Here is a 12,694-nt window from a genome sequence, read left to right as displayed (position 1 = left end):
CCATCAAATCTGGCTCTTTTTTTTTTTTTTTGAAATTGTATCTCGCTGACTTTTCACAGGCTGGCTTTAATCACCACCCTTCTGTCTCTGCATCCTAGATAGCTTAGATTATAGCTTTCTCCAATTTTTAACCATCATTCCATACAGTATAAATAGAATACTAGACATATTATAAATTTTGAAAAGAGTTTTACATTTATTACATCATCCTGGTACTTAAAAATTCCTAATTCTGTAATTATGTGCACATTTCTTTTCTACAATTTAAAACTTTCATTCTGTTTTGTTTTGGTTTTTTTTTTGAGATTGGGTGTCATATTGTTTCCCAAGCTGGCCTCAAACTCCTGTTCTTGCTTGAGCTTCCTAAGTATCTGGGATGGGATTACAGGTATACCTCCCACGAAGCCTGGCTTACAATTTAAAACTTGAACAATTTACTTTTTAAAAATTATCTTCTTGCAGCATCTTAAATTGGTATTTTAGAAGGGTTGGGAATATAGCCCTGTGATAGAGCACTTGCGTGCCATGCACAAGGCCCTGAGTTTGATTCCTAGCACCTAAAAAACTAAAATTGGTATTTTAGAATTAAATCTTTTCATTAAAATTTAAAATGTATATTAGCATAACATCCTATAGTTATTTGTATATGTTAGTAAGAGTACTTTTTTTATCCTTGAAACAAATATTGACATATATTATCAAAAATTGGATCCTTTTATTTTTCTCTCCTTGTTTCAGCTTAAAAAATTCAGAGTTCTTTCTAGGTTTACATTGTATGATTATATTAGTTTGGTGTATTTTAAGCTTCTATGCTTTTCTTAAGCAAGATTGTCTACTACTCCTAATACACTTATTTCTCCTAATATATTTCTGTATTCTGACCCTCAAATTTGACATGTCTCCCAAACTGAAGGCATTGACCTTGACCCTTTCCTGACTCTCTTATCCATTTTCCATATCAAAGTAAACACCTCCAATAAATAGCACTGACAAACTAGCTAGACTCTAGCCATCCTCAATCACCAACCAAGTCATTCACCAAATTCTGAATTTTGTATCTGCTTACTGTTTTTTGTATTTTACTACCAGGATTCATTTTCTCACCCATTATTTTGAAATTATCTTTTCTATTCATCTCCCATCATTATGTTCATCTATCTTTACATTGCAACCAGTGTAACCTTTCTAAAGTATATTTGTGATGCTGGAAGTCATCTGTTTGTTCAATGAATCGACATTCTTGGATGAAGCTTGTCTTCTATGGTTTGGCCCTAATCCTCCTGTTTTATCTATCCATTCTATTCTTTGTAACTGTATTCCTGTTTTAACACCTTCCTTTGGCACCGCATCTTTGCTTTATTATTTAATGCCTCATTCTTTAGCTCATGCTAACCTGTCAAAAATGCCCTCACACCCTCCCTTTGGACTTTCTGTGTCTTTTCAAAATATGATCCTATGTTTGTAGCATTTCCTGACCTTGCAAAGTAGAAACAACTGTTTTCTCTTTTGTGACCTTAACTATATTCATTTCAGCTATAGAACTAAATGAATTATACTTTTCTGGTCTTATTTTTGTATATCTTTACTTCTGCTTGAATATGGAGCATAATCTGTCTTCTGCTTTTAGTTTCTAGTGTAGTACCTATGATTTCATAGATACATTAAAGGTTTGATGTCTACTGACAAATTGAGTGTGTGAATAGGGGAGCAAGAGAATAAATAAGCTTTCTGAAATTTAATTTATTTTTATTTTTTACAGAAAGGAGCAACTGAGTCAACAGTTGGAAAAGAAGAGAATGATAATATTGAAAGTGTTTCACAAGAGCAACCAAATAATGATAGTTTGGCTTATGTTGATGGAGGGCACAAAAGTAATAAAATTGGTAAATTAAAGTTTATAGATAACCAAAAAAATGATACCCATTGCTTTTAAACATTTTTCTTTTGTTATTTTTCTCCTAAGTGTCAGTTTCTTAAACAGCTTCAGCACTTTGAAATTCTTTTTTGCTACTTTTATTGTAATTTCATAAATGGAGTAGACTTATACATGTCTGTAGAATCTACATTAATAAATGTTCTAATTGATATATGTGTAACTACATTTTATAGAAATGATGTCTGCATTAGGATTAGGAGAAGATGAAGATGAAGAATCACCTTGGGATTCTGAGGTATTATCTATTATTTTTTAAATAAACTTTGAGTGATGTTAAAACAAAAGGGGTTGGGTTGGTTTTTTTTCTCATCTCTACATATGCTTTTACTGAATTATTTTCTCTTTTCAAACTACAATTGTACTAAGTGTATTAATGCTGCATAAAACAATTCTGCTGATTTATATGATTCGTAGTGGCACGAAAGGAAAAGCCTAAAGTTTAATAGTCAGAAGGAATCAGCTTAGGTGCTGAAGTAAAGTTTAATCTTAAAACTAAATAATTATTCCAAGTGTCTAAAGTCCCTTAAGAGATTCGGAGAGAAAGTTAGGACATTTTTTTAACAGCTTGGAACTTGAAAAGATAATGAGTGGGACTGGAAGATATTATATTTGGATGACAAGAATAAAGAAAATTTCAGGGGAAGAAAAAGAATAAAGAACACTAAATTTGTAGAGTTATATTGTTTTTACTTCATGGTGTTTTAATAAGGCATTTTCAAAAATGAAATGCACTAGGGGTGGCAGAAGTGACTCAAGCAGTGGAGCACCTGCCCAATAAGCACAAGGCCTTCAGTTTAAACCTTACTACCATCAAAGAAAAAGAAAAGTAAATAATAAAATGCACTGACTTAAATGCCAACTCTGCTCTTTATAGTAACATAACTATCAATCATGACGACCTATTTCAAGGTGACCACTCTGGAAAGAGGTGGGAAAGACCTGGTCTCGTAGGTATTAACAGCTGGTACACAGTGGTACCAACATAATAGTTGAAGTACCTGTGGTTCTTGGGAAGAATTATTTAGCCCTTTTGAATGTTAGTGATCTTAATGTGCCATAAACATAGAGTAATATTTACCTCCTAGGTAACAGTAATAGACAAATGTAAGAAATGTAAAAACTCTTTGTAAACTTTAAAATGTGTATGGTATATATGACAAAAGGATCCCAGTAGTATTCAATGACTTAATAAATTATTATTTTAAACCTGAGGACTGTAAAATGGCAGTAGTTTATCAAGAAAAGAATGGAAAAGTTGGGAGACACTATAGATTTCTAATTCGAGAATGCTAAGTTTCTGTGAGCTATTAATGAAGATGTCCTACAGGAATATAGTGATCAAGGCCTTCCTGATGAGATTTTAATATTTTAACCTTGAGTAAAATTCTGTTATTATTATCTGCTAGGAGCAAGTCAACCAGATGAGAGCTTATGCAATAGTGGCAGAACAGGAAAATGCACAAACACTTAGAAGTCACGGTAACAGCTTCATGTAAAGAAAACAGAAGATGTTGGCTTAGAGAACATTGAGGGACTTTGTATTTAGGATGGGGATGGGAGTGGAATTGTTAAGAGATTTTTCTGAGGGTGACATATAAGCTGCCAACTAAAGGATGTGAAAGTCTAGGAGAACATTCTGGACAGAGAGAGCAGTGGATCACATCTGTTCATCATTAAATTTTAACAGCCTGGAATGAGCCAGAAGCAGAGAGTGGGTTAACCATCATCATAATCATTTTCATTGTTAGAATATATAGAAAAGAAAATGTACAAATAAGTACCTATCACATTTTGGACACTTTATAAATAAAAGTTCACATTCTTCCCTTCTTACTAAGGCTTGCTAAAGTTTTTAAATGATCTTTCTTAATTGAGAAAGAGTTGTATGCTATATCTAATATACATAAAGAAAAGTTCTTTCATACTGCTTTGTCATTTTATTCAACTATTTTTGTTATCACTAAGAATTTTGCCAAAAAATAATTAGATTTTTCAAAGCCCTTGTTTGACTAAATGAAGCAGTTTCTACAAGGTTGTATTTATACTTATATAACATACTCCAAAGTTATCATGACAAGTATCTTATTTTAACACTAAAACAATTTATGTCATTAAATGTATTTTAAATGTTTAATGGTGTACTTACAAGAATTTAATGTATCTTTTTAATATATCTACTTTTTCATGGGGAATGCAAAGCACAGTTGTTCTAAAGTTAGTTCCCTATAGAAATATGAGCGTAAGTTGGTATTTTGTCTATGAATATGTTTCCTCGTGGCTTTTGTGCTCCGTTTACAATCAATAACCATGTAAAGATCAAAGATAAGTTTGATTTAAAGTATACATATGTGAGGTTCTCTACTGAAACATTTCAGTTTCCAATTCTTGCTTCTTTATTTTTTATATCTAAATGCTTTGAAAGAAGATATTCAGATATCTTCTCAGAAAATGATTAGGAAATCTTTTAAAAATTTTTATTTTTGGATTAGCATGCACTAGTAATAGAAGGGGACTTCATTATGATAATTTCATACATGTGTGCAGATTAGCTTGAATAAGTTCACCCCTCCATTGTATTTCTATTTCCCCTCCCTTGATTAGGAAATCTTTATGTCTCATTATGGATATTAATTTTTACAGAGTATCTGTGAGAGTCTTCCACTGAAATGTGTTGGTCATTTATCTGGGATTGCAGATCAGAGAGGAAAAAATGTAGCAAATGGACAAACAGAAGGTAAGAACTATATTTTATTTTAAAATGTCATTTGACCAAGTGTTTATTTAAAACTTGAGCATTGATATATTCTAATAATTGCCAAAGAAAATTACCAATTAAATTCATAGTTAGGAAAAACAAAAGTGAAATGGCAATAAGTTTTAGCAACATGATAAATTGAGTGTCACTAAAGGAGCCAAATTATTAGTTCTATTTCAGGTTATTCTAAGACCTGGGGAAAGTTAGGAAATAAGGAAGAAGAAAAGGTAAGAAGGAATAAATAATAAGAAAAGTACAGAGTACAGAACATAATTGCAGGAAAAAGAAGAAGGTATTTATAGGATGAGCAAGGTTTTAGAAATGTGGGAAGACTATAAGTGAGCTTCCAATACCAAAACTTGTTGAAGAAGTAAAATAAAACTTTCCCATTCTTCTTCATTGTTGGAAAGGAATCTGGGATTGAAGTACCTGATCATACAGAACTATATTTACCATAAATAGATGTAAACATATGCTCACCCATACATAAATATAAATTAATGTCTTATAAAATGTTGCTATGTTATAGAATGGTTTCACATGGACCAAAACAAGAAACATGGAAGGAAGGAAGAGTAGGATTAGTTATGGAAAGATCAGGAAAACAGCCTGACAAAAAATCCATTAGAAAGTTTATGCAGTTTCAGTTTGGGAGAAGGGCATTGCAGGAAGGAACTTGAGGTTAGATTCTAAAGATAAGATAAACCAAAGGAATTTGGAAGAAGACTCATTAGAGCCCAGAGCTTCTCAAACTTTAATGAATCACCTGCTGGAGACAATGTAAAATGAACATTCTGATTCTACAGGTCTGGGTTTCTGCATTTCTAAATTCTCAGGTGATACCAGTGCTTCCGTTCCTAAGACAACACTCAGAGTAGACAGTATAGACTTCCCTTTAGAGAAATATGGACAAAGGACCATTGGACAATAGTTCAAGACATAATAGGATCAAAGGAAACCATAAATTTTGCTTTGATTTATGAGTATGTTTCTAATTAGAGGGAAAAGAACAAAGACATGAAGAGATAGATATTATAATTCTAAGATACTACTGCCAAATATTGAGGAAAGAAGTGGTGAAAATAATCCATCATAAGAATGTAAAATGGAAATCAGATGTACACAGATCTAGAGATTACTTTTGAAAAGAGGGATTGTTTCAGGGAAAGGAGGAAGGAAAAATGCTAACTAAGCAATTCTGGAGTTAGTGATGAGGAAACATGAGAGCAATCACTTCAGATGGCTTCAGTATACTTATATACAAGCCAAAGATTAGATTATTGCTGCTCCAGAGATTATTGGGAACAGGGGTGCTAGAATTAAGGTAAACTATAGCCACTCATTTGTCCTCTCTGTAATCAGGCATAAAAGATGTATGTTGTTGTTAATGTTCAGATTAGATTAATTTGAATATAGAAAGAAATCTTGACTATTTTTTAAGATAGGTAATTTTTCAATAAGGTAGTTTCATAAAAATTCTTTAAAAACTAGCATGGTATACCAAAGTAAACTAATTTTGAAAACAAGAGACATTATAGAATCTATTACCTGACTACAAAAATTGTTTATTTTAGTAAATATTGATTTTAAAATATAAAATATTATTACCCATAATTCTATTCATATTTTGTTTTTTGATAACCATATTTTAATATTGAAAGTTTATTATACGTTATTTTTAGATGTGGTTTATATACCTTCTTTCATGAGTGGATCAAGAAACTTTAAGATGGCTAAACTAGAGGATTCAAGAAATGTAGGCATACCAGTAGCCCACATGGGTATGGAAAAAAAATGAATTTTTTGTTAGCTATTATTCTACAAGTGTATATCTAAGCTACAAGTATAATCTAAACTAAACGTTAGAAATTTTTCTTTGATGAGAAATGAATTATGTATTCCACTAAACTGTTACAATTTGTTCTTCCTAAATTACAGGACACATTGAAGAACATGATAAACACTTGTAGTATAATGATATAAATGATTCTGATGTGTTACATTAAAGATATATGCTGTTACATTCTACCATCAATTTTGACATTTATCCTCTCAAGGTCATGATTTACTCCTCTGATTAGAGGTCACTTTTCTTTCCATGCATCATGTTCATGTTCGTAAATGTGCACTTTTCTATTTTAGTTATGATCATTGGAAATATCTCACTTTTTGAAATATTAACTGCATGTTTTATTAAGCCTGTATTCTTATCTTTTTCTTCAGTATTGCTGTACTAACCAGGAAAGAAAAATATATCTAAAGTAATTATTTCTAAAGCTAAATACTAACTGTGCATCTCTGCATGAATATGTACTTGACTTTGACATATTTACATAAATTATGTGCCCCTTTTTGCCTTTTAGAGTCTCTTGAGAAACATCCTGTCTGGAAGGTAATACTTTTATCTTCATCTTGAATCATTAACTACATATTACATGAAATATGTCTTTATTAAGTGTCTTATTTCAAAACCTAGCCTACCATTGAAATGAAAGATTCTGTTCTGAATAAAGCAGAGGGAGTGAAGGATGTACAAACATTCAAATCAGGTAAATTTTGCAATATTCTTGAAAGAAGTACATTAAAATAATTAAAATGTGCATAGTCTTCTCATTACTAATTTTTTTCCCCAAAATTTAATAGAAAGATTTGACATAAATGATGCAAAGGTCATTGTTGGTATCCAATGTTTGGAAAAACAAAAAGGTTCCTGCAAGATTTTTAAAATGTAAGGTCTAACTCAGATATTCCCAGTTTGGAACTCCTTTACTTCTTAGGAATTGACAAAGGTTAATTAAGAGACAAGATTTTTCCAAAGTTTAAAAGTGCTTATTGAAGAGCTGGGCACAGTGGTGCATTTCTGTACTTGCAGCTACTAAGGAGACTGTGCCAACAGGTTTGCTTTAGCCCAGGAGTTTGGGTCAAGCCTAAGCAACATAGTAAGATCCAGTCCCTTACAGAAAAGATGCTTATTGGTATTCTAATGTTTACCTAGATTAAAACTTTACTTTGACATAACATGTCAATTATGTTTTAAATTTAATTATTTCACTTTAGTGTTGCAATACTGATGATCTTAAGCCAATTAGGTGTTCTGATTAGCACAGCATGTGTGGGGGTGTGTGTATGTGTGCTGTCTACCATCTTTGATTGTTAAAAATGGGAAAAGTAAGTAATCATTCTTTAATGACTCATAGAAACAGTTCTTCAAAACAGTGATTCTGAAATGTTTTGGCTTTAGGGCCCTTTTATATTATTACAGAGTCTAAAGAGCTTTTGTTTAAGTACATTGTGTGTATCAATATTTACTATCTTACAAATTAAATAAAAAGATATAAAATATAAGTACTCACAGTCATTCAGTCAAAAGCCATTAGAGCTATGAATCTATCACTAGAATTATGACATGACACATCACATCTCTGAAAAATTCCACTGTGTACTTAAAAGAGAATGAAAGTGAAAATGATAACATTTAGTATTATTTGACCTGTTGGACTCTTGAACAGATTTTGAACTCCAGGTTTTCTCAGATAACAGTTTAGAACTACTCCTTTAAGCCACATATGAGGTTCATGGATAACAAATGATAAAGGAACCCTTAATGACAAAATGGCTTTTAAAATTTCACTATTGGGATTGGTGTGGTAGATCACTTCTGTAATCCCAGCTACTCAGGAGATAAAGATTGAGAGAACTGTGGTTCAAGGCCAGCCCAGGCAAAAAATGTTAGCCAGACTCCCATCTCAACCTATAAACTGGGAAAAGAAAAGATGAATATTGGAGCTGTGTTTCTATTAGAGAATTATACTCTCCATGACCTGTGTGAATCACAGCAAACAAAAAACAAAGAGCATAAAGAAGGAGATAAGGAAGCATAGAGAGTTCTGTGCTGTAGTACTTCTGCATGGTTTCATACTTCTGTAGTTCCAAGTTTTTAAAATCATTTTGTGGCGAAACTTTCTCTGTTTAACTCCCCTCGTGTAACCTACAACCAAACAGAATACCTTTAAACAGAACACTTGTATTCCCTTTTTTTGTTTTGGCAGCACTGGGGCTTGAGCTCTTTTGTTTAGGCTAATATTTAGCATATACTTTTCAGTGAGTGCCAGGACACTTAGAATTTGGGTACTAAATGGGAAGATGAGATAGAGATGTAAGGATTGCCTAGTCAGATATAACATGGTTTCCTCGCTTTATTCACAAGTATTAGTTATAACTGTGTGTAGTGTAACTATAAAAAGCACCTTCCAAACCCAATTTCTTACAATTTCTATAACTATATACAATTGACTTTCCCATTATTAATGAGAATCATTGAGAATTTTGCTGTTTGGCATCTTCTCAGCTGTGTCCACATAGTCTTTCGCTCTTTGCTTTAATGAGTAATAATAGATCACAAGAAAAATTGGTTTTAAGGAATTCTGTATCATTTAAAAATAATACATATGAAAATTTACCTAGGCACAGGGGCATATTCCTATAGTTAGGAGCCTGAGGTAGGAAGATCACTTGAGCCCAAAAGTTCAAGTAGTCTGAGCAACATAACAAGACAACACCAAGCCTATTGATTAACTTTGTCTAATGTGTGTTCTACTTTATTTACCAGTTAACTCTACCCCATATGATCAGGTCTATAGTAATAAATCATACAATATGATATTATATATTTTTAATTTTTCCTTACATGCAGAATTCACATTGTATCTTTCAGAAAATTATCAGTTGTCTCCTGGAGTAATGAGCACAATATATAAATCCAGTTACTTACCCATACCTTTTTTGCTCTTATTTCTTTTTTTCTTCTTTTTAACCCCTGATGATTTAACTTATGCATGCTAAGCACACGATGTGCCACTGAGCTGCACTTCCAGCTCTATCAAGTTTTTTTATGAGTTTGGTAGTTGGAGAAGTAGGGCATTTAAGACAAAATGCCTACATGAGTTCCCTCAATATAGGAAAACATGAAACAAAAACTTACAAATACAAGGAACTTAAACAAGAGTAATTTATTTCACATTTAATTTTATACTTTTTTGTATAGTAATACACAGAGTCTAGTTCTCCAGGAACTCAGTTTGTACTTTCTGTTCATTTAATAAAATGCATTATATATTGGCCACTGATAATTTTATATCCTAAGTATTTCTGGAAGCAGTCCCTCAGTTCAGGTCTACATCATCTTTATTTTATATTGTTCCCTTCTGTTAACTAATCTCCCTCCATTCTTTCATATAGATATAGCCCTCACATTTACTCTCCCCACAGCATGTGGAGTGACTTCAGTGCAAATAGATCATGAACCACTCTTTAAAACATTAGTGTACAATCATCTTAAAGTTACCTATAAGACTTCTGCCTAACTCTCCATCTTCAGTCCTTTCCTCTTATCTGCCCTTACCTTTGGCATTAACTAAACCACTAGTGATACCCTCCTCAACAATCCCTCCCTGTATTTTTAGACATATATGCCTCATTTATTATTTCTCTTTTCTTCTTACTCCACTGCCTTTTGTGCTCTTGCCCTTTCCTGCCTTCTGTCTAGCTAATTTTACTCTTTACCTCCAGTTCAGTCATTACCTTTAGAAGGCTTTAGAAACGCCTTCCCTGACACCTATTATTTACACCTTTAAGCCCCAGAGCTTAGCACTTAGTAAGAACTCAATAAATAATTATTGAGCTAAATAAAGATTTTATATAAAGATGATCCAAAAAATTGTCTACCTCCAGTACAGAGACAAAGCAGGCATATTTAAAAAATAATGTACAGTTCAAGCGGTAAAGAGTAAAGCACTAAGATAGCCCCAAGGAGAGAACACATTTTTACCTAGGAAAAGAGAACCATTCTAATCAAGAAGACTTCACATAGCAGATTAAGTCTTAAATGGAGAAAAATTTTTCAGAATACTGAATGAAAACATTTCAGATATAATAAACAGTGTTCACTGATAAAGGTATAAAAAGTGATGAGCAGCATGCTAACAGGTTAAGTTTCTATGAGATAGAGAATATAGTGTCAATTTATATGTCTATGGTAGTTTTAAATTTTGTTTCTGAGGGCTCATTTATGTTGAGTGAATAGAATTTTTAAGATGGATATATGTCTTGATGTAGTAATAGTGTCTCTTCAAGTGACTTTTTAAAGTTTTGGAGAATTAGAAGTATTTCCTACAAAAATAAATATTCAGCTAAAGATTAAGTTTAAATTCTTAATAATGAAAATAAAAGTAAATTCTTATTATTTTCTGTCTACATTTATATAGACTATCACTTTTATCTAGCTGTCTAGGTTATTTTAACTAAGCATATACATTTGTTAGCAGAGCCAGACTTAGAAGTGACATCAGATGAAGAGCAAAAAAGTCTCAATTGCAGTACAAATAACCATCTACAGGTATGTAAAATTTTAATTTCTGGTTTAAAATTATGTTCTTTATTTTAATAATATAGCATAGGTCAAATGAAATTACCTTCAGATTATGCTTTTAGAATTAATAGATCATAATTTAATATTTAATTTTAAAACCATTTTGACTACTTACAAAATTTAAACTATTTTTAGAATGTATAGTAACTTATAACTAAACTTTATTCCTGGAATTGAAGCAAAAATTTTTTGAATATTGTTTGTACTTTGATTTTGTGTAACCTCCTTGCATGATAAAGAATATAAAATCAAATTTGAGTCATATGATAGCAGTGATAGCCACTGAGTTGGATTCATGTTCAAGCACGATCACTACCAGTGGATCAAAATTTTTAGTTTCATTCTACCTGTCACTGATGCCAAGGAAAGATTTTAGTTCTGCCTTGTTGTCTCTAATTAATTTCAGTTTCTAAGTAGAAGAAGAGAACAGGGTCATAAAATCAATCCAGCTAACAGAATGGGTCCTGTGGTGTTAAGAGTATAAACAGTAACTTTCTACCTTATTTCATTTCAATGTAGAAAATTGGTGAAAGTTAAAATTTTTTATCCCTGGGCATTAGAACTGAACTTAAAGCAAATAATACATAAAGGTGTATAACTCCATCCTAGTAAATAATTTGAATGAAAATATATAGGAATTATTTTTTCTGTTATTGGTGCTAATTGATTTTGAGTCTGGATAATTTAAACTTTGCCTACTCTCCACGTACTCCACGTACTCCACGTCTTTAGAAAAAAGATGTAAATGCTTTGCTAAGGGCAGGGTATTTGAAGCATAGTGAGGCAAAACCTTTTTATAGGGGCTGGAGGTATGGCTCAAGTGATACAGCACCTGCCCCATAAGCACAGTGCTCTTGAGTTCAGACCTCAAAAACAAGAAAAAAAGTCTATATGTGAAGAATCCTTTGTAATATTGAAAACCATCTAATTCATTTTTGGTAAATGTAGTACATAATTAAATGTAGATTAGATAAACAGTGGCAAAATTAAGTTTGCTGCATGTTTTTTTCCTAACTTGGGCTAACATAAATTATTTTTCACTTTTTGGTTCCAATCTAGTGATTTGGAAGTAGCTAAACATTTTGTTAAGAAGTTTAATAGATTGGCTGGTGGAGTGGCTCAAGTGGTAGAGCTCCTGCCTTGCAAACATGAGGCCCTGAGTTCAAACTCTGATACCACCAAAACAATAAGATAAAATAAATAATAAGGAGCTTAATAGATTAAAATTTTAATTATTTTCTAACTTTTCTTTGTCTATACTCTGGTTACTGAAGGATACCTCAACAGTATATAAGGGTTCCTTTTCCCCCAGCATCCTCACCAGGATTTGTTGTTATTTGTGTTCTTGCTGATAATCATTCTGACTGGAGTGAGATGAAATCTCAATAGCATTTTAATTTGCATTTCCTTTATGGCTAAGGATTTTGAACATTTTTTCATGTATTTATTTGAAATTTGTACTTCTTTTGAGAACTGTCTGTTTAATTCATTTGCCCTTTATTAATTTGATTTTTTTGGTTTTTGTGTATCTAACTTTTGGAGTTCTTTATGTATTTGGATATTAATTTTTATATAA

At 32.0% G+C, this 12,694-nt stretch overlaps 1 protein-coding gene across 13 annotated transcripts in view; it reads left to right on the top strand.

Moving 5' to 3' along the window:
* The window catches only part of Ankrd30a (ankyrin repeat domain 30A), a 107,435-nt gene that overhangs the window by 29,992 nt on the left and 64,749 nt on the right, over window positions 1–12,694 (top strand). For 6 of the 13 annotated variants that reach the window (XM_074079482.1, XM_020179687.2, XM_074079481.1 and 3 more), the window contains 7 exons: window positions 1,760–1,883; window positions 2,110–2,171; window positions 4,577–4,670; window positions 6,374–6,472; window positions 7,055–7,083; window positions 7,168–7,240; window positions 11,012–11,085. In XM_074079482.1, coding sequence (XP_073935583.1) covers window positions 1,760–1,883; window positions 2,110–2,171; window positions 4,577–4,670; window positions 6,374–6,472; window positions 7,055–7,083; window positions 7,168–7,240; window positions 11,012–11,085 — 555 coding nt within the window. Of the gene's footprint in view, window positions 1–1,759; window positions 1,884–2,109; window positions 2,172–4,576; window positions 4,671–6,373; window positions 6,473–7,054; window positions 7,084–7,167; window positions 7,241–11,011; window positions 11,086–12,694 lie in introns of those variants that run through there. The other 7 variants (XM_074079478.1, XM_074079480.1, XM_020179689.2 and 4 more) reach the window with 7 other exon arrangements.

The sequence above is a fragment of the Castor canadensis genome, chromosome 7 (genome assembly GCF_047511655.1).
Source record: "Castor canadensis chromosome 7, mCasCan1.hap1v2, whole genome shotgun sequence".
NCBI classification, from domain to species: domain Eukaryota; kingdom Metazoa; phylum Chordata; class Mammalia; order Rodentia; family Castoridae; genus Castor; species Castor canadensis.
This window is presented reverse-complemented; position numbering and strand designations above follow the sequence as displayed.